Below are 21,252 nucleotides of genomic sequence, written 5' to 3' on the forward strand. Positions count from 1 at the left end.
TCTGATGTGGAAGGGGGCCGGTGTGGCCGTTTCTGAGGGGGGTGGACCCACACACCCACTGCACCCCAACTTCTAGTGATGGGCCCCGAGGACAGGCCGAGGGCTGTGCGCATCGGTCTCCCTGCCGGGCTGCACGCCACGGCCCCTGCATGTAGAACCCGGGAGAGCAGCAGTGGACTGTTCACGTGCGCACGGAAACACAGCAGGACACGGACACCACGGGGCACGCACGGTGGACGCCACGGACAGGAGTCACATGCTGTGAGAGGGGACACCAGGAACCCGTATTTGCTTTACAAAACCACACACGTAGAAGAGCATTAGGGATTTATACCACACTACCATCGGCACCCTCTGGACGGTGCAAACATGAGGGATTGGGAGTGTTCACACCCAGTGTGGTGTTCGCCTGCAGCGAGTGCGCACCGTCTCCGGTGAGGCATCTGCTCGGGTTTGCGCCTTCTGACCCGGGCGGACGGTTCCCACGGCTGTTCTGCAGATGCTGCGTCGCGGCCACGGGGCCGCTGGTCTGGAACAGGCCTCCCCTTTCTGCAGGAGCCCCCCCGGGCTCCGACTGCGCAGGGAGGGCACAGGCCGGTCGCAAAGCCGAGCCCCAGGCCCCAGTGTTGGTGGGGGAGCAGCTGTGGGGGGCGGGGGCCGCGGCCAGGCAGGTCGCTGGTGTGTCCCAGCTGCAGGTCCCCTGGGTCTGAGGGGGGTGATGGGGGGGGACTCCAGAACCCGCTCACGCAGACCCCCTCCAGGTGACGCACTTCAGAAGAGAAAGGACAGAATGGGGGAGAGTCCCAGCGAAAGTCAGACAGGTTTGTGACACTGCCCGCTCCGAGAGAGCGGCCCCACAGCTGGAGGAATGTCTGTCTGTGTTCGGGGCCGGGGGAGATCCCCCAGGAGCCGATGCCCTGGGGGAGGCAGGCCCAGCAGGTTCCATCAAGGCGTCTCTGCCGAGAGCAAAGGAAGCACCGACCCGTGCAGAGAAGGCCGCCCCTCCTGCATGCGCCCCTCCTTCTCTGCGGCGCCGGGAGGCCCGGGAAAGCCCCGGGAAAGTTCCAACCCCGCCAGCCCCGAGCAGAGGCCCTCACACCTGGTACAGGAGGTGTGTCCAAAGTGGTCCTGATTCATGGTTTAAATACAAAAGCTTGTGAATGCTAACCTCTGAAAAAGAATAAATTATGGTAAAGGAAGCCACACAACAGTCACTCTGACACCTGTGCGCTGTCTTGAACGAGAGTTTCAAGAGCATCTTTGTCATGTGTTGTTCTGTCTAAAAGGCTGGTGACTGCTTGCTCTCCGGGAGCAGGAACCCAGGGAGCCCTGGGGTCAAGGAGAGTCCAGCAGGGCGCTGGGAGGACAGGACATCTGAGAAACGCCCCGGTCCAGAACCGAGGGAAGGGGCGCCCAGGAGACGCTGTGGCGCAAAGTGAGCAGGCCGAGGAGGCGGGCAGTTAGCCTCTGCAGCCTCTGCACGCCCGCCGGACGCGTGGCACTGTAATTGGGGCAGAGAAGTAGCAGCAGGACTGTTCCACCAGCCCACACTGGCTCTGGGGACAAGCAGCTCTTATACTCGGAGGAGCAGAGCCCCCTCCCCTCCGCTACTCGTGGGACACGCGCTCCAAGGCCACATAGAAACTGTTCTTGTCATCTAGGCAATGCCAGCCGATGGGCCCGATTTCACAGTCTGCGCAGACCAGGAACTTGATGTTGCCCACGTCCTTGGTGAAGCCCACGTTCTCGAAGGTGAACATGTCGTCCACCAGCCAGTGCTCCTGCAGGAGGTCGCCGTCGGGACTGCCGCCATCGGCCAGGGCGGGCTTCTTTCTCATGGACGGCAGGAACAGCTGCAGGGAGAGAACACACGACCGCCGCGCTGAGCGCCAGCACCCCTCCTGGGTGCTGTGCGCAGTCTGCGCAGAGATCAGACCCGCAGGCCTGACCCGGCTGCTCCTCTGTTGCCTGTGGCCTGTGCCCTGACTCTTACGAGACGTGGAGAGGGACCGTGACCAGCTGTGCTTTATTCTAAAATAAAGAAATAAATCTTTAAAAAAAATTAAAAACACACAACACTAGTCCAGAAAAGTTAAAGGCTTCGACGGGGATGTGGGCGCCCCTCCCCTGGTGGGACAGTGTGCACTGAAGGGCCTGGAGTTGTGCTGTGAAGTGGGGGCTGTGCTTCAGTGGGGGAGGGGGGGCAGGCGTGGTAACCCTGGCTGGGGTGGGGTGGGGGGAGGAGCGCGGCTGCCCAGCCCGGAAGTTCCTGCCCCCCTCCTCCAGGCTCTTGGCCTGTGAGAGCAGGTGTCGGTGCTGGTCAGCAGGGCAGCGCCTGAGGACACCGCCAAGCACCCCGGTCCCCTGGTTACTCCACCCTTCTCCTCACTGTTTGCCTCACCTGACGTGCAGTGAGTCCCTGAGGCACTGTTTGTTCCCAGCGACCAAGGGAGCAGGCAGAGAGCGTGAGGGGCAACAATTCAGGTGCCAGGAAACCGGCTGTGACTTTCTGTGGACCCGGGTCCCTACAAATATTTCTGGCCCAGCCCCTCTGCTGCCGGCTGAAGTCATGCCCTGGCCGCTCCTCAGGGGAGAAAATCAGGGAGGGCCTGAGCTTCGCCCTCAGAAGGTGCCCAGCACAGGGGCGGCAGACCCCTCCCCACTGCCCCTTACCTTGTGGGTCCCTCTGGCCCTCCAACTCCCGCCTCCCAGGATGGGCAAAACAAGCAGGTTTGCAGCTGTGCGGGCTGAAACACCGAGTGCGCGCCCGAGCTATTGCGTGTTACCTACCGCAGCATTTATTTACGCTACAGCTGCAACCCGGCTCTGCCGGCTCCGCGTTTAAATCCTGCAAGCCACGCCCCCAGGACCACAGGTGGACACGCACGCACCTGTGATCCGAGCAGCAGCGTCTGGCCGCTAGCTGAGACGCCCAGGATCGCTGCGGGGGGCGCACCCGGAACCGGGAGGGTTCTGCACAGACTGCGCGGTGGAAGCAAGAGTCCTGTCTAACCTGAGGCAGGCACCTCCCTGGCCAGGTGGGCTGACCGCTTTGAGGACCCCCCGGGGCCCCTAACGCAGGACGGTCTCCTCAGAGACGGGGGGACACGACTCGGCCAGAGTCGGCTGAGGCCCCCGTTTGCTTTTTCAAGCGCATTTCCTTGCAGAAAACTTGGCAAGTCCGCTACAACATAGATGAGAGTAAAAACCGTTACAGCAGAGTAAACCCGTTAGCGTGTTTGCAGTTTCCACGTCGGCGAGGACTTCCGGTGCTTTCACAACATGCCCGCAAGCTCTGCGACAGTCCCCCCACCCAGAGGTGCAGCCCACGCCTGTGCCCTCGAGCCTGGGCCCCGTGCGAACACCCCAGGGCCTGCCCAGGCTCAGGATCTGGATCCTCTGCCGCAGGCAGGCTCGGGAGAGGGCCTGCCCGCGGCGGCCTGGCGGGGAAAGCAGCACGAACGCCCGGAGTGCCGGAAGGGCACCGCCCGCCCACCCCGAACTGCGCGTCCCTGTCCTCCCGGGAGCCCCGGCCCCCAACGCGTGAGGCCATCAGGGCGGAGCCTGTGGAGACCGAAGCCGGCTGAGACGGGGTGAACGCCCACTTCCCTGCGGCAAGTTTGCTAAAACCACATTGTCTCCACTTTCTCCCTCCCGGTGACGGCACCAGGAGAGGAATTAGGGCCCGGGACTTGGAGCCGAGAGAGACTGGCCCCCAGGCCCTGAGGCTCCAGCCCCGCGCCAGGCCGCCCTACCTGCCGGCGGGAGAAGAGTGCCGTCCCCGGCTGTAGCACCCGCGAGCCGCAGCGCTGGCACAGCACCGCCTTCCGGTTCCGGCCCTCCGCCGACACCAGCTCGCTCGGCGGCGCCGCGGGCTCCATTGCCGCCGCCACCGTCTGGGACTCGGACCGCGCAGGCGCAGCTCGGTCTTGTACGACTGCGCCGGCGCGGGGCTCGGAAGGGGCGGAGCGGGCAGCCACCGCCTTTTGCGCAGGCGTCCGCTTCCCCGAGCCCGACAGGACTGCGCTCGGGCACGCACTCGCACACGGCGCCCCGGGAGTGTCCGCCATCAGCCGGCTTTGTGACGGGGTCATCGTCCGGCGCTGACAAGTCCTCTCCATGCTCACCAGGCCGGCGGGCCTGCCTGACTGCTGAGTCGTTCAAGCAGGGCGTGAGTCCCTCGTTTCCCGAAACCCGAGTTCAGGGCCGGGACGCGAGGGGACGTTCCCGAGGCGACGGAACGGCAGGCACGCGGGTCGGGCCCGGGCTCCTGCAGGGGACTGTTCCAGCCGGCGAGGCGACTACTCGCCGGCGGCACAGCACGGCGCGGGCGCGCTGTGGGGACCGAGGTCCCGGGTCGTGGGGACCTCCCTGGGTCGTGGGGACCTCCCTGCGGGCTGTCGCCCCTCCCCGCAGGGCGCAGTGAGGAAGGTCTCGGTCGGAGGTGACTCGCTGGGGCGCACGGGCCGGACTCGGCTGTCGCCGCAGGCCGCGCAGAGTCGAGGTCCGGAGCCGCAGGCCACGGCCCCTCGGCTAGTCCTCGTCTCTCTGTCCGTCAGTGACCCGGCGGTCAGTGGGCGCCAGTCACACGCCAGCCCTACGCCAGCCCTCGGCCCCGAAGGTGACACAGCGGAACAGGCCGTGGGACAGACAACCGGGCACAAAGCAGTGGGAGGGCAGAACGGGGACGGGTTTGTGCGAGCGGAAGACGACCTCTGGGAGGCAGAGAGTGGGGGCGGGGCGGGGCCTGATAGACGCCCGCGGCCCAGGCAGGAACTTGGAATTTCACGCCGGAAACCACCGCCCGTTCCCGGAAGTGTGCTGTGTCCGGCCCTGCAGGGTCCGGTGCGCAGTGGGAAGGTGACGCCACAGCGGGGGCTGGGCGCCCGCAGGCGGTGGCTGCGGGAGGCCTCATGCCGAGTGGGTAGGAGGACAGGGTCTGGAGCAGCTGAGACCACTCGGCGGGGAACGTCCGCACTCGAGCGAAGCGAGGGCTCTCCGAGGCTGCACACCACGTGACTGGCTGCCCGTTCGCGGCGGGGAAGAGCGAGGCAGCGCCTAAACCGGGGCGGCTCGGTGTGTGTAACGCGGACGACTCCGGAATCCGGGCTGAAACTCCCCAGGGACCACCTTCGCTGCCCTCCTCGGGCTGCTGCTCAGAGGGCGGTTTCATAGCTGCCGTGCCCCCAGCAGGCAGAGCCCTGCTCACAGAGGCCGGCAGGCTTCTCCCGGGAACAGAAATTCCTCTCTGGCTCTCCTTCCCCTGCTCTGGGAACATCTGGGTTTTCCGCAGTTTTGCAGGCCTTCTGCACAGCTGTTTCATGGGCCATAAACCGAAGCAAGTAGAAGGGTTTGGTTTGGGTGACTAAACCCCCAAAGTTCAAGGGGATGTTAAATGAGCCTGTCCTTGATCCCCTTTGGGTTTTCCCAGTGAGAGAGGAGTCAGAGAATGTGGCAGATCCAGGTAAACGTTGCACTGGTCAGTCTCCGGTGGTAAAGAGGTGCTACATTTTACCCGTGTCTAACAGAGAAGCAACGGAGCTACCTGGCAGACACAAGGTGAACAGGCTGAAGTTGGCACCCACAGCTGCCCCCCAATGCCTGGTCCCCCAGCTGTCTGCGGGCAGTGCTGGTTCATCGCAAACTCTTAAGGCATTTGAGACAGATGATTTTTAATATTTTCTTAAAAAAATACAAAGGAAACAAACTCTTTAGGGCAATTAAATTCAGGGAGAGAACAAAGGAATTTCAAAGTAAAGGGCAAGTGCCTCGTCATTGGTTTAGGTTGTCACGTTCCCACAGTCCCAGGACCCGTACAGCAAGAATCTCACTCCACAGCACAGAGGAGCCTTGAGTGTGGCTCAGAAATGGGGAGTGCAGGTACTGGACCAACACAGGGACTTTGGTTGCCCTTTAATTATTCTGTGCTGGGGTAAACGTTGGTTCACTCTCAGGACAGATGCAGGTACTCTATAGTAGGAAAAGGACAAAACGTACCCAACAGCAGTAAAAACCACCCTTAGCAGAAGTGCACCCTTAAAAGGACAGGGCAATACCAGGTAGCTGAACTTCCACACTGCTGCACCCCTTCCCTGTCCCAAAATAAATAGCACGGCAATGTAACAGCAGTACCATGTTCTGATTCAACAAAGGAAGCCTCTCACCCCCTTGAGAACCCTGCTGTGCTGGGCAGGGAGCAGAACGATTATGATTATGAAATCACGGGTACTTCTACTCCTCCCTGACTCGCCCTCTGCCCACCTGACGCTTGTTCTGTTTTCTCTCACACAGGCTCCAGGGCCAAGAGGAGCCACACTGAAGTCCAGAAAAACCTGGGAAACCTGAGGACCCTTTAAATAACTGCCCTCCTCTGCCTCCCAGGCAACACACCATCAAATTCTAGTTACAGCCAAACCTTGGTTCTCAAATGCCTCCCATCCCAGAGTTCAGTTCCTGACCAAGCTGTTCACAGAAAAAACATCTTGGTTGTCACACAGAACTTTGGTTGTCAGCCTGAGAATCCTTTCATGCTGATGTCTGTATGATCAGTCACCTGTGAGATTCAGTTTTCTAACAAATTGCTTCTCGAACAGTCTTCTAGAAGCAATTAAGTTTGAGAACCAGGGTCCCACTGTACTTCACTTACTCCAAACCCAGTTCTGGTACACCAGCCCTACCCTCACTGGAGTGTCACACAGATGTCTCCCGAGCCCCAAAGCTTTGTCAGGACTCTTCCCTTTGTTTCCCTCCAGGGTGGAACTATGTTGTCACCAGCTGTCTGCAGACTAGGAAAGATACTTTTTCCTGGAAAACAAGGCTTGCATTTTATCAAGCTGACTCGAGCTGGCACCCTTCCAATCCAGATACTGGCCAGACACCGCCCACGTCTAGCAGGTCGTACTCACCTTCATTCTCAGCAGCACACGAGGCACAACGTACAAACCCTCCTGAGCACACGGCGCACTGGAAACCACCAGGAAGTGCTGTCTAGACCAGGAGAGGACCTGGCCTCTCACAGCCAGTCAGAGTGCACCTCGTCCCATGCGTGAGCGTCCGTTCCCCAGCCTACTCGGGGACAAGTACCAGCGTGAGGGGCAGTGTGTGTCAAATAAGGACAAGCATCACGACATCGGTGCTTGTAATCACCCTGAGTACAGCGGGAAGCAGACATTCTGGGAACCATCTCGATTCTCCCGCCAACTGGCCCCTGGACTGGTCACTTGCTTTGGATGGTTTCCAACAAGGGTCACTTCTCTCGGAGAACACACACACCGGCGTCACAGCGCTGGGTCCCCATGGATGTCACCACTTCCCAGCTGTCAATGATGGGGTCATAGCACTCGATGCTGCTCAGCAGGGAGTTCCCATCGTAGCTGAGTGGGGAAGAAGCAGAAGGGGCAAGTGAGCATTCTGTCCCTATCCTTGCGTGTCCCACTCTGAGGATGCCATGGAGACACCTCCCCTGACCCACACCCTGCGTCCACCCAGCTGTGCGGGTGGGACCATGCTGTCCTACGAGTGACGGCTCCAGCCTCGTTTTCAGTCCTCACCCTGCAATCGCATAAAGTCTGCCCCGAAGCACCGTGGCCCCCACGTAGCATCGTGGGGTGGTCATGCAGGTGACAGCCGTCCAGGAATCGGTGCGGATGTTGTATGCTTCAACGGAAGAAAGGTGGGCTGTGCCATCAAATCCCCCCACCACGTAAATGTGGTCATTCAGCAGGGCTACTCCTGCACCTGAGGAAAAAGGTGCAGCAAGTTACTAATACTGAAGTGAGGGTCTGAGTTCTGGAAAGAACATGCGGTCACTGGGGGCTGGTTGAATTCCTGGGGGGGCTCAGGCATGCGCACGAGAGCCAGACAGGGCTGACGTGATCAGTCCAGCACAGGCTATTCCACCTGTAAACCTGGTGGGAGTTGAAATGAGAAAAGAAAACTCAACATGGTTCTCACTTCCACTCATCAATTCAGACCCTGACCCTCTTTCTTCATCGGTAGAAAAGAAGGAAGTGGAGAAAAGGAGGCAATGAAGGTGGAAGGGGGAGAGGTGCCGTGACTGAGGTCCTGGAGCAGTTTTTACCCACAGAAAGTGACGCAGAACAGCAGCTGCTCTCTGACCTGGAGCCCAGCTCCTCCACCTCAGGAAGCACCTGCAGGTGTGTTAGGCCTGGCAGCACTCATCCATGTAATGTGTGCTGGACACCAAGCCTCCACCAGATAGCACAGTGCAGGCAGGGCCCTGACTGGGTGGTTCAGTTGGATAGAGCACTATCTGGATACGTCGAGGTGGTAGGTTCGATCCCCAGTCGGGGCACATATAGGTATCAACCAATGAATGCGTAAATAAGGGGAACCACAGATCCATGTTTTTTTCTCTCCCCAAAAATCAGTAAAATTTTTTTCTTTTTTTTTAAATACTGTAAGAGTTGTTTCTTTTTTTAAATCTTTTTTAAATAAAGACTTTATTTTTAGAGAGGGAAGGGAGGGAGAAAGAAAGAGAGAGAGAGAAACATCAATGTGTGGTTGCTGGGGGCCGTGGTCTGCAACCCAGGCATGTGCCCTGACTGGGAATCGAACCTGCGATACTAAAAAAATTTTTCTTAATGCAAGGAGGGAACAAGGACATAAAAGTGAATAAAATAAGAAAGCTTCCGCTCTCAGGTGTACACTCGATTTGGAAGTTGAAACTGTTTCCACTCTCACGATGCTAGAGGAATGGGCAAGGAGGAGATGTAATCTGACTCGTGTTTCACTGGAGTCGAAGTGAGGAAATACAACTCTGGTCGGCTCTGTCCCGTGACAGTGCCACCACCGCACAAGCAGACACATGACAGACAGCCGTACTGTCCTGCCCCTTAGATCTGACGGGCCTTACCAGAGCGCTTGGTGGCCATTGGTGTCACATTAGTCCAGTGTCCTGTATGGGGATCATATTTCTCAACTGAATTTAAGATATTCAAGCCATCATATCCTCCTGAAAGACAAAGTAGAGGACATTCTAGAAAAGAGGACAAATCGGATGTCAATTCCCAGCCTGTTTTTCTCCGAGTGTTCCAACGGATTCTTCAACCTCAGCTCTCCCTCAAGAGTTCCGGTAATCCAAAGAAAAACCTGATAGCATCCCACGTTCTGCTTCCATGAAAAGATAATTCCAGTTTATGGAATAACGGGGATAGACCAGGGTTTTAGTTCAAGGCCATTTATGAAGTTAATTCTGGAAAAAAGGGATGCCCAACCCCCACAAAGGCTGCCACACCCCCACAAAGGCTGCCACCCTTACACCCTCTCCCATCCCTGCCTCCCTGACTCAGCACCTAGACAATAGATCACTCCGCCGGCTACCACCAGCCCAGCGCCTTCCCGGGCTGTCTGCATATCTCCCAGCATGCTCCACTGGTCAATGTTGGGGTCATAGCGCTCCATACTGGTGTGACGCCGGCTGCCATCAAAGCCTCCAGAGACATAGATCATATCTGCTTAGAATGAACACATCACAGACTGTTAGAGGGGGAGAGATTTCTGATCACTCTCTTCTCTACCAATTCCCCACAAGTCCTTCAAATGTTTGGGAGCAAAAAGAGTGTTTCTATGGGGTTAAATCTTGTCAGTAAGGATGAAGGCACAGTGAAGATGTGAAAACGGGTTGGATGGAATCCTCGAAGTCCTCAAAGAGCAGCGTAGTTCACGGAAGTCGAAGAGCCAATTTCCCCCTCACTGTGCTGCAACCCGATCCACCAAGCTGTTGGCACTGAAATGCCCGTGACCACCAGACAGCTTTGATAATACGTCTGTTTCCAAAGCAAAAGGAATACTGGCCTCACCAGTGCCCCATTTCACGTCCCCGCCAGACGGCCAGGAGGGGTGACCCCCAATCCAGCCACGACGGTGGAAGCACTGCCCGCACACCAAGCCTACCTCCCAGGGTGGTGGCGCCAGCGAGGCCTCGCCGGACATTCATCGGGGCGACGGAGTACCAGACCCCGTCCTCATCTGCGGTGTAGTCTAGACACTCCACCGAACTGAGGCGGGAACGGCCATCGTAGCCTCCGATGACATAGATCCGGTCATGCAGAGACACGGAGGCCACGTAGCGTCGCTTCCGAGTGATGCTCTATGCAGTCAGGAGAGAGGAGGCACAGGGCGCTCGAGTCAGGCAGGCCTCCCGCTCTCCTCCCCATGGGGGCTCTCCTCCCCATTTCTGTCTGAACTCGGCTTCTCCCCTGGCCAGCAGGAGCCCCGCAGGCAGAGGCGCAGCCTCGGTCTCCTCCAGCTGCCCGCCAGCTGCGAGAACGTCAAGCCTCCCGCCTGTCTGCCTCACTCCAAGGCTTCCCGTTTCCCAGCACCTGACTCCCTTCTCGTCCTCGGGGCCCTGGGCTGCAGACTGAGGTCTGTCCACACAGTGGAAGGTTTCCCACACTGTTAATCAAAGGGCCAGGACTCAAGGACCCTAAGAGTCAGGGGGACTGAGGGAGTAAGTTCCACATTTTTTCTCAGACTTATTATTGTTCATTCACCACTGAAACAGAGACATACCAAGGGAGAGAGACACAACCGTCTGTGCTCAGTGTGACCTAACACCGAGCTCAGGGTAAGAGAGCATGGCCAGTGCACATGCTGGGAGTGAGGCAGCTCAGGGAGGTGCTGCCACGGTGTCACCTTTCACGGGCCACCGGCATCTCCAGAGTCTAACCTAAATAGTCGATAACGACTTCGTGAGTCCCTACTGTGTGTATGGCCCTGCTGTAATGAACGCCGTGCAATCACCAGGCTTTCTGTTTCAGGGCTGGGCTACTTATGACCTAGGGCCTCGGGCCAGAGACGGGGACAAGCAAGCTCCTCCTTCACAGCAGCTTCTGCCCTCACTCACCGGTAAGAAGCTCCACTCCTGAGTTTTGGGGTCATACTTCTCCACCACGTCGATGGGAGACTGCTGGCTCCCAAAGCCCCCAACCACCAGAAGCACTTCATTGGCTCCTGAGGAGAAAGGTAGGTCATGTCACTGTCCCTGTCACCAGCGAGGGCACCGCCCCACCCTGTGCTGTGCACCCGTGGCAGCTCCTTCCTTCCTCACCCAGAAAGGGGGGGGACGGGTGGCAGCGTACCCCGTGCTACAGGGCATTCGAAGAAATTCCCAGTTCACAGATTCCAGATACACTGGGACAGTACTTGATAGCTTATGAAATGCTTCCGTGCCCTTTGTCTCATTCAGTCCTCCAAACAGTGATGTGAAACGGGGCAGAAAGCTCAGGGCTAGCGAAAGTGACTTGTCTAACACAATGAAAGACTAAAACCAGGTCTGAAACAAGGTCTCTGCACTGTTCATGGAATGCTGCCTCCAACCACATCGTGCCACCAGGCAGGGGCAGTTTTCTGCCAAGGGGCCAGCTCACCCAGGCGAGCCCTCGTCCTGGGCCCCTGCATCTGACTCCGCAGTTCAGGCCTCAGATGAAACTTCTTTGCTTCGTCAACGAGGTCCCTGCACTGGAGACTGCAGCGGATGAACGGCTGGAACGCACACAGAACAGAGTGGGCCGTGGCCTCCACTAACGTTTTAAGTGTCAACAGCACGTTTATGACTAACTTGTACTGATAGTTAACTTCTTAATATCGAAACCAGTTTCTAAAACCCTGTGATTCCAGGAGGCTGCTGGCAGTAACTACGCTGTTGGTTTCCAGAAATGATTTAAAAAACTGAGGTGAAGCCACAACATTAAGTAGCAGGAGGTCCTCAAGGTTTGGGGTCCTGCGTGTCTCCCGTGACTCACCTCGGCGTCTATGACGTCGGTGATGTACCTGGGGGTCAGCAGGGGCATCCGGACGTATTGCAGCAGGCCAGGCAGGGACTCCTCTCGCTCCTTCTTGTTGTGCTTCACCCAGTTGATGACGGCCTCAAAGACCGGCTCTTCGGAATCCACCTGTCAACGCACGACGTCATTCACTCTCGCAGGTCTCTGCCCTGCCCATTCCCGCGCAAGCCTGGAACGTGGCTGTGGCTGCTTCTCCCTTCCCTTCCTAGTCCCCACCCCCACCACCATGAGTTCCCACTTTCCAGAAACAGCTAGATTCTTGGGAAAACAGTCTTCTCACACGGAACTCACTAAGACCAGGAAAAAGGCTGCACTCGAGGTAGGTACAATATCTAAGATGGACAGTGCCTGGTACACCCTCAGTCACAAGCTGGTTTTCACTCCAACCTTTCTCCCACTCTTGACCTTTCTGCCTGCTCATTTCTGAAACCTAAGGGAGTGAGGGAGACTCTGTTGCCCTATTCAAAGCTGGCACTGGGGTGACCCCCACCCCTAATGTCGTCCGATGATGTCGCCACCACCCCATCACTACACTGCCAGGTGTCAAGCCCTGGGCCACTTGAAGCAATACACGTAATAACCACCCAGGTCTAAGCGTACATGTGACAAACCGGGTGAGGTAAGATGCCCTGAGAAACGGACACTATTCCCCTGGAGCAGCGGTAGGCATAACGACATCTAGGACCTTCCGAGGACAGCAGCAGAGGATAGTCCTATGTCCCTCCCACCAGCCAGAGTGTATCCTGACGGACACTTTTCCGAGTGTGGCAGTGCCTACAGCAAGAAAATGTTCCAGAATGTCCACACATTCGATAGCTTCTCTGAACCCCTAGGAAGAGCCAGGCACACAGTGGCGACAAGTCAGACGTGAGCCACGCCTGCCGGGGGGAGGTCACGTGCAGCCAGAACACGAGCCCCCCCGCGCTGCCGTGAGGTGCCGCGCAGGAAAAGCCCAGGGGCTCCGGAGCAGGACACCACGGGAGTCCCCAGGCCCGACCGATGGGTCGGGGAAGGCCTCCCTGCAGAAGCAAGACCGCGTCCGACTCTGACAGGTGAGCAGCGGTCAGCAGCAGGGTGGGAGGGGGGGGTGAGGCCTCCAAGGCTGACCAAGGAGCACACGCAGAAACTCCAGGGCCGAACCGCCCAGCAGTCACGTGCAGCAACTGTACCCACCTCCGTCAGAATTAGGCTACATTGAAAAGCCAGCCTCTCAGTCCTACTGGCCACATGTCAGGGGGCCACCGAGCTGCACAGCAGACACAGGTCCTCCCCCGCCTCCCAGGGTGCTCTGTTCGACGGTGCTGTCCCGGAGCGAAGCGCTGACCGCTCGGGGCACAAGAGGAGGCTGGTGCGGTGGGTGAGTGGGAGGGGAGGGGGACAGCAGCAGATCAGCTGCAGCGGTAAACGAGGGCCAGGCACAGCATCGGAGACTGGGCTTTACTGAAGAGCAACCGGAGCGGGAGAGGGATTCACGCAGGCTGGTAATCTGACCACGTGACGCCCGTCCCAACGACCCCGGAAAGAGGAGTTCAGCAGGGGCAAGAGCTGCGAGCACGTTAAAGTGAGGAGCCACTAATGCCTGGGAATCCACTCATTTAAAATTCATTTCCATTGTTACCGGAGAGTGCAAGAGGGAAGAAAGAAAAGGAACTCTTGGCCTTCTCGGGGAACCGAGTTTCTCCCAGCTGGGAAAACAAAACCCCTTGGCTGCCGACCGGAGGACAGGCCTGGACAGCTGGAGGCGAAGGCCCTGGGCTCCTTGACACCAAACAGCTCTAGCCGGACTTCTCACGAACCTAAGACCCACGCACCACGAAAACCGTGCAGAGGCACGGGACAACTCAGAGCTGCCCTGACCAACGTGCCCTTGCTGGGCTCGGCACTGAGCGCTGCCGGACTGCCCAGGGCCCAGGCCCTTCCTCCCCTTCCCTCGCCCCCCTCGGGGCACTCTGGGCTCAGCTCTTGCTCACAGACCCCAACCTCGTCCCTTCCTCTTTGATCTAACTTGCACCTAGGTTTGCTCTCTTTCTTCCATGCAATGTCCGCCCTCTGAACAGGCTCCTTATTCTCATTACTCTCTGTGGAAATCAGTTTTGGTTTTCTGTCGTCTCTACCACCATCCTGTGACTTCTCTGAAAACAAGAACTGGATCCACAGACCCCAGCATAGCATGGTGGCTGCTATGTCGCAGGTGTTCACGAGAGACACCTGTAAGGTGAACAGGCAACAGAGAAACCCACTTCCCCCAACTTCTGCTTCGTCCACTCTGCAGAGCAGTGACTCTGAACTGCCAAGACCATACATTCTCTCCAGGAAGGTGGTGAACTCCCTCCCATAAATGTGCAAATACATCTGACATGTCATTTTCAAGGGCATTTAATGAAGCCTGTGGGGCCAACGTGCACACTCGACTAAGACACCCTGCTGTAGCCCTGGCTGGTGTGGCTCAGTGGACTGAGCGCCAGCCTGTGAACCAAAGGGTCGCCGGTTCAGTTCCCAGTAGGGGCACAGGCCTGGGTTGTGGGCCACGTCCCCAGTGGGGGGTGCATGAGATGCAACCACACATCGATGTTTCTCTCCTTCCCCCTCCCTTCCCCTCTGTAAAAATAAATAAATCTCCCAAAGACACCCTTCTGCAGAAACACAGTTAACTCTACCTTCTTTCCCCAAGGTTTGTCATGGCCTAGTCTGAAGAAGCCGTAGCCCAAAGCCAAGTCTGTACCTGAATTTCATCGCACTTGATCAGCTTCTCCACCTCTCCTTGGCCGAGGAGGATGAATTCTTCGTGCTGCACCACTTCAGGAAAGTGCTTCTGGCTAAACACCTCCGCAGCCTGCATCAGGTCCACACAGCTGTGGGTCTCGGCGAAGTCCCGGATGCCCAGGCAGTTGGAAGGGTCCAGCTGACTCTCCAAGAACTCGCAGCAGGCCTGCTTCACGCCTGGGGCAGACACGAGAGCACACGCCTCAGGGCTCTCGGCCAGGGTGCGAGGTCTCCATGCTCAACTGCAGCCTCTTCTCTGCTCGGCTCCAGAGAAACCCCGGCTGGGCACCGGAGCCACAGGCTCTAGGGCCGCACCCCCGCCTCCGGGCTGGGCGCTACGTGCCCTCCGACAAGGCCTTTGCAACCGCCTCTGCTTCCGCAAGAGGCACTGCTTCCCTGAACACCAGTGCGACTGAGCAAAAACACCTACGGTATGCTTGGGAGGCAAGCTATAAAACCAACGATCATTCAGCACAATGCACCTAAATGCTATTCCACAGGGAAATTTACCTCACAAGTAACGTCAGTGTAACTACTACGCTGTACCCCTGACACTAATATAATACGTGATGTCAACTGTAACTGGAAAATTCAAAAGAAAACAGTGCCAGTACGGAAAGTCTTTTCTGTACTAAAAGACTCCAGTGCAGGAAAAAACAGCAGACACGAACAACTGCCGCCGTCTCCCTGCCTGAGCAGCTCAGGGAGCGACGTGACCGCGTAGCTGTGCGGTGGTGCAGGTGCTCCGCCCGCTGCGGCCACGCGTCCAGGGACGGCACAGACACCTCCCCGGAGGCCGAGAAAGAGGACTGGGCACTGGAAGGGGCTTTTGTGGATCCTGGGGAAACTTTGCACTTTCACTTCACACTTGTTAATTGTGTGTCAATTAAAGGTTTTACTACACACTTCGTATGCTTCCAAAGTTAAAGGCACAAAGGATTTCCCACAGACAGTCCCCCAGTCTGTCCAGCGCCCTGCGTGGGCAGCAAAGAGCACCGGCTTCTCCTTTCCTCCCCTGCAGGGCTGCTGGGCGCACACGTGCAGGAAATGCACCTCCCTTTCCGAGACCAGAGCCGGTGCACACAATCTGAGGAGCCAAAGGCTCATGCCGGGAGGGGCCCGTCCACTGCACTCAAGCCGACCCCTGTGCCACGGACAGCACACACCGGTGACTGAGGTGACACCCTTCATTCGAAACACCCCAGGGCCACCTTGCGTGGACGAGAGTGACAGCTGTACCTTTCAGCTGCAGCAGACAGGCCGCCGGGAGCAGCTCCTGCACGTTCTCCACCGTCACGTGCACCGTCTCCGTGTACACGAAGTCCAGCAGGATCTCCATGGTGGAGGCGGTCAAACCCTGGATGTCGACGTGAGGTTTCCCCTTCTCTGACAGCTGAGGATTCAGAGGGTATGAAATAATGGTGGTGAGAATTCCCCAGGATGAAGACAGAATCTCATGTCCAAGGGCCTGAAGGGATGTCAGTGATATTAACTGACTACTCATCCTTTGAAAATCATGACTTCTCTCCCGCTGGGTTTGGGTAAAGCAAACATGGCACGTGCAGCTGTTCCAGGGGTGGAGGAACTCTGTGCGACCCAGGGCACACAGAGAGGAGACACTTTCCTGGAATATCGATTTTACCAGTGAGTAATTTAAAACACTGCTTTCGTATAAAACAAACACATATCACACAGAACAGAATGCGACACTTCCACAAACATACCACCGAGCTTTTAAGGTAAAAAAAAAAAATTTAGGAAGATGTCATGCTTGTAGAGGACCCCCCAGCACCGCCTTCCCTGTCCCTGGACCGCATGTGGTGACGGCAGACAGGGACGCGCAGGTCATCGAAGGGGCCTTCCGCTGTGACACAACTGAGCTGTCTGACACGTTTCCGTGGCCAATGCCAATTTTTAAACAGGACCATAAAACAATCACTGATCAGAACAAAAAGGAACGAACCCTTTTACAGAAGCCCACACGGAGGTCTGAGTGCGCGGAAGAGGAGTGAACACAGACGCTTCTCTCGAGCTGAGCAGGACGGGGCCGCACAGCCGGGGCTGGCGGGCCCGGGCCCCTCGCACATCACGCCCGGCCCACCACCCCTCCTGAGGCATCGGGCGGACGCCGTGGGGGACCGCACAGGACGGGGACCTGCGACGTCACGGCCCACGAACGTTGAAAACTGGCCTGGCCAGAGGACCTGTCAGGCCCCCGACTTTTTCCCACCAGCGATGGCTGAGTGCCGGCTCAGAGCGCCACCCGAGACCCCGGCTTTCGAGTCAGGCCGTGAACGGCGAGTCCGCATGCCAGGGCCTGAGAGGCGCCGCAGCGGAAAGCTCTGTGCGCTCCAGTCAGGAACGCGAGGACGCAACCCCACCTCTGCCGCCCGCAAGCCGCGGGGCTCTCGGCAAGTCGCCAGCTGTCTGCAGCCTTGCTTCCTCGCTGTAAAAGGAGGTGGTTGAAAAGGAAACAAAAAAGGAACAAATGCATGAGGTGGTAACACGCAGCCCTCAGGCGAATGGCATGGAGCCATCACCGAACACAGTCCAGCAGCACCTTCACTGAGCGACAGGGTCAGCGGAAGAAAACTAGTGGTGAAACAGATTTTTAGAAAGTGTGCCGCGGCTGGTGTGGCTGAGGGGACTGAGCGCCGGCCCGTGCACCCAAGGGGCGCTGGTTCGGCACCCAAGGGTCGCTGGTTCGGCCCCAGGCAGGGCACAGGCCTGGGTCGCAGGCCGGGCCCCCAGTGCGGGGAGCAGGAGAGGCAACCACGCACGGATGTTTCTCTCCCTTCTCTCCCCTCTTCTCTAAAAATAAATAAATAGAATCTTAAGAAAAAGTGTTACCACTTTTCAGGCATAGGTGTAAGTGCTGTACTCAACACTCGGGCTCGAAAAGAAGCATCAAGACAATTTATTTAAAAATTAAAAATCAGACCTGAGATCTTGAAAACAAGCGTCAGGGATTGTGAAAACCCTGCTAGGTTCCAGAAACCCCCTCAGAGACCTCTGATGACCCCCTACCTGGCCCTGGAACAGGCCCTGGCCTCGCCCCGCAGGCAGCTGACCCCCATCCCTCCTCCCTGCTCCTTATCCCCCTTCGGAGGCGGCCAGTGGCAGGCCCCTGTGGAAGCTCCCCAAAGAAGCACTGGTAAGGGCGGAGTCGCCAGCTGCTTTCTCCAGCCTCCAGCCGCGAAGAGTTTTCCCAACAGCGCCCCCCGCTGGTCAGCGCTCTAAGGGCACCTCATAATGCATTCTACAGCCTCACTCTGCACCTGCGGGGTTTCCCTGGCGCCTACAGCAGTCTCTCGTCCTGCTTCCTGAGCGCACTTTCTCTCTGGTCAGGTCAACCTGCTCCTCACCCTCTGTTAACTGCTTATCCCCAGAGCCAGCGCCTTTCCAGGTGTGACCCCACACACCTGCACAGCCCTCGCCAAGTCCTCCTGCTCTTGCTGGGAGTTACTCTAAAACTCGCGTCGGCAGAGTGAATGCTGCCCTGCTTCACGCGCTGTTAAACGGGGTGGGGTGAGGGCTGAACCCCACTCCTCTGTCCTTCCCTCCTCCTGATTTCCCCTGGATTCACTTTAAAGCATTAAACTCTACAAGGAGAAAAACAGGAAAACATTTAGAAAACAAGTAACATCCAAATCTGATATTGTGTGTGTTACCACATACCAGGCACTGTTCTAAGCACCTTGTACGTAATTTTGTCAATAACTGTCACAGTAACTGAATGTCATTAGGTATCACGGTTATCCCTAATTTAGAGGTGAGGCAACTGAGGTGCGGCAAGTGGCAGACTGTGACCAGAGCCTGCCCATCGGCCACGTTCCCTGGCACAGGGGGCCCCGCGGGCAGGTGCCTCACCTCACTGGTGAACATGGCACAGAAATAGTCGCTGCAGGCAGCCAGCACGATCCGGTGGGCGGGGAAGTCCTTCTGCTCCACCCGCAGAGTCACGTCGCACAGGGTGTTGCTCTTCCTGAGCGAGTTCATCGAGTTGAGGATGGACTTGGCGTGCGTGTTCGTCATGATGTCTCTGGGGGCCATCATGCCTCCCATCAAGCAACTTGGAGAAATGGCAAAAGGGGCTCTTGGATTCTGGAAATTCAAGAGGAAAAAACAATGAGCACATCTGAATATTTATCTTCTTCTGAAGATTTTACTTACTTACTTACTTATTTATGGAGAGAGGGAAGGGAGGGAGAAAGACGGAAACATTGACGTGTGAGAGAAACACTGACCGACTGCCTCTTGCTCCAACTGGGGGCCTGGCCTGCAAGCAACCCAGGCGTGCACCCTAACCGGGCATCGAACCGGCAACCCTTCAGTTCGAGGGTGACGCCCAGCCCCTGAGCCACACTAGCTAGCGCACAATGAGCATGTTTGAAGGACTGGAGAAACGGACCATTTCTGAGTAGTTTTACGAGTTAAGGAAGCCTCCTGAGAGCCACGCGCTGGGTAGAGGGCATCCTACTCCTGGCATTACCACCACCGTCCGGCCACTAACTGTCCCAAGGATGATCTCCTGTCTCCGAGTCCCCGCAGCACCCTGCCACGGATGCTCCCTGTCATCGATGCACAGGAGCCATCCGTGTCCTGCAGACCTTCACCAGGCTGCTGTCGGAAATGACCAAACGGTGACGGCAACACTGCTTAACGGCTGTGCCGGTATCGCTGACCTGGCTGTTGGCAGGTCAAATGGGCCAGTATTTAGAGGGCGGGGCCTCTGCTGTGCATTTTTCTATCCCAGCGGGTGCACAGTAAGCGCAGGAAACAGATATTAGAAAAGAAAAACTGCGCATTCAACTTACAGCAGTCGAAGCTGGAGTCAGTGAAAATATTTTTTTTCCAGAGAAGCATGCAGAAAATTAATTATGTACCAATGCTCCCAAGTACGCTCACCAAGGGACACCCAGGCCTGCCTAGGGGCTTTCACGGATCCGTCTTCCTCCTCTCCTTTACTAGTTGACCTCCATCGACATCAGCAAATCAGTCTTTGCAGAAACCCTCCTATCCCGGAACAAAGAGCCTTACTAGGGCAGAAACACATCGAAACTCACTGCTAATTTTCTGCCACAGCCAGTCACTCGGGAAGTTCACTTGTACACGTCAGTTAAATGAACTCAGAGATAGATTACGTATAAAAAAATCAACACAAGAAGTACTTCCTCGATTGTTGACAAGCTCTCGTCATACTACTTTTTTTTCTTCAGCGACTTCTGAGGAGTGAAATGAGGTTATTAAGAGACTCTATTTTATTTGGAACCCAAAACTTTCTGAAATGCTTCTAAAAAATAATCATAAGCGTCCAGAAGTCACAGCCCTAACGACATCTCAAATCCTCGCGGCTGCCTTCTCATTACCCCCGACGCCCCTCCAGGGGAATCCGCGTTAGGGAACAGGAGGTGAGTCACCGAAGCGCATGGTGTTTACCAACTTGGGCGCCTCTGCGGAGGAGGAGGAGGGTCTGAGCAGAGACTCGGGCTGTGCAGCCTTCCCGGGGTCCCGCGGGCTCGGCCTGGACTGGGCTGCACCCTCGCCGGGCGAAGACAGCAGCACCCCTCCCAGAACCACCGGTCCGGTTCCGGACCGGCTCCAACCCAGGGGAGGAAACGGGGGGAAGACCCGGACGACACCCGCCGGCTGAGAGCCCCTCCGGGGTCCCCTAGGAGGGAGGCGACGCGGGGCGGGGCCCGACCGGCGGACAGGGACAGCACGCCGAGCGCCGCCCTCCCGTCGGCTCACCTGCGCCGGCCCGCGGGGTGGGGTCAAGGGGGGCGCGGCCCAGGCGGCTCAGGCTGGGGGAGCCCAGGCGCCGCCGCAGCCGCCCGGACCCGACGCTTCGGAGCCGTCGCCGCGCTCGTCTCGGCCCGGTCGGCCCCGCGGCCGCGCGACGTGATGACGTTCAATGCGGGAGGCCGCCCCTCCCGCCCGGGCCTCGTCACGTGATGCCACCTCTTCACGTGATCCGCAGGCCCTGGAGGAGTGGCCAGTGGGTCGGGGTGGGGAGGGCGGACTGTGGGTATCCCGGTTCGCGCGCTGTCCCTCGGACGGAGGACGCCGACGGTTCCCGAGCCGCGGAGCTGAGGGTGGAGATGTCTTCCCCGCCGGGGACTCGGGAACCGGCTGCCCCCGAGAAAAACCGAGAGGCTTCCCGTTCCCGCAGACACGGCCCATGGTGGCCTTTTGGCGGACAGCCGCGTGGGGACCCGCGGACCCTGAGCCCCTGGCCTCAGCACGCCGTGCATCACAAGGGGACCGGCCAGCACCCGCGGTCCCTGCAAGGTGGGCGCCTGGATCTCCAGCGCCCCTCTCGGGGAGTCCTGACGTGGCCGCGCCCGGCGCCGGGCGCGCACTCTGCAAAGGTGGCTTCTTATCCACTTGGGTGCAGTTAGCTTAGTGGCTCGGGGGGTGGGGGTGGGGGGGGGACGGACGGACGAGGTCCCTTTCCTCCGTGGGGCCTTTGATGCCTTAGGGTAATAAAACCGTGGCTGAGCGGGTAGCAGCCTCATTCTACATAGTGTTTCCATCTTTCACGTCATCAGTCTGGTCTAAAAGGACTCCTGACGTCGTGGGTGCAGGTTCCGTAGGGGGCAGATTGGAAAAATTCACCAAAGTTATGCATGCAGATGTCCCTTTTCAGCGATGTTGATGAACCCATCCTTCGTAGCTACTC

At 57.8% G+C, this 21,252-nt stretch overlaps 2 protein-coding genes across 3 annotated transcripts; both read right to left on the reverse strand.

The window, feature by feature from the left end:
• Window positions 1-758: 758 nt before the first annotated feature.
• Window positions 759-4,137, reverse strand: RABIF (RAB interacting factor). The gene is made up of 2 exons (XM_045859772.1): window positions 3,756-4,137; window positions 759-1,853 (listed from the first exon to the last, which is right to left on the reverse strand). The coding sequence occupies exons 1-2, from the start codon at window positions 4,119-4,121 to the stop codon at window positions 1,608-1,610; spliced, it is 612 nt and encodes a 203-aa protein (XP_045715728.1). The 5' UTR covers window positions 4,122-4,137; the 3' UTR covers window positions 759-1,607.
• A 1,518-nt stretch (window positions 4,138-5,655) lies between these two features.
• KLHL12 (kelch like family member 12) lies at window positions 5,656-20,470 on the reverse strand. Of its 2 annotated transcripts, none has more exons than XM_045859759.1 (12): window positions 20,322-20,470; window positions 18,441-18,674; window positions 15,810-15,963; window positions 14,530-14,747; window positions 11,766-11,915; window positions 11,391-11,505; window positions 10,868-10,974; window positions 9,916-10,111; window positions 9,315-9,473; window positions 8,876-8,974; window positions 7,551-7,737; window positions 5,656-7,373 (listed from the first exon to the last, which is right to left on the reverse strand). In XM_045859759.1, exons 2-12 carry the CDS (start codon window positions 18,633-18,635, stop codon window positions 7,247-7,249), a joined length of 1,707 nt encoding a protein of 568 aa, XP_045715715.1. In that variant the 5' UTR covers window positions 18,636-18,674; window positions 20,322-20,470; the 3' UTR covers window positions 5,656-7,246. The 2 variants fall into 2 exon arrangements, with proteins under 2 accessions (XP_045715715.1, XP_045715710.1); XM_045859754.1 differs by having other exon boundaries at window positions 9,315-9,476.
• Between the last annotated feature and the right edge of the window lie 782 nt (window positions 20,471-21,252).

This window comes from Phyllostomus hastatus, unplaced genomic scaffold (assembly GCF_019186645.2).
Source record: "Phyllostomus hastatus isolate PE091 unplaced genomic scaffold, TTU_PhHast_1.1 phas_contig_148, whole genome shotgun sequence".
NCBI classification, from domain to species: Eukaryota; Metazoa; Chordata; class Mammalia; order Chiroptera; family Phyllostomidae; genus Phyllostomus; species Phyllostomus hastatus.

Coding starts and splice junctions, on each gene's coding strand:
- RABIF (XM_045859772.1), bottom strand. CDS start 4,121: ATGGAGAGGACTTGTCAGCGCCGGACGATGACCCCGTCACAAAGCCGG. Junction 1,854..3,755: donor CACTCTTCTCCCGCCGGCAG/GTAGGGCGGCCT, acceptor CTCTCCCTGCAG/CTGTTCCTGCCGTCCATGAG.
- KLHL12 (XM_045859754.1), bottom strand. CDS start 18,635: ATGGGAGGCATGATGGCCCCCAGAGACATCATGACGAACACGCACGCC. Junction 15,964..18,440: donor GTGCCATGTTCACCAGTGAG/GTGAGGCACCTG, acceptor CTGAATCCTCAG/CTGTCAGAGAAGGGGAAACC. Junction 14,748..15,809: donor CTGTCTGCTGCAGCTGAAAG/GTACAGCTGTCA, acceptor TGTCTGCCCCAG/GCGTGAAGCAGGCCTGCTGC.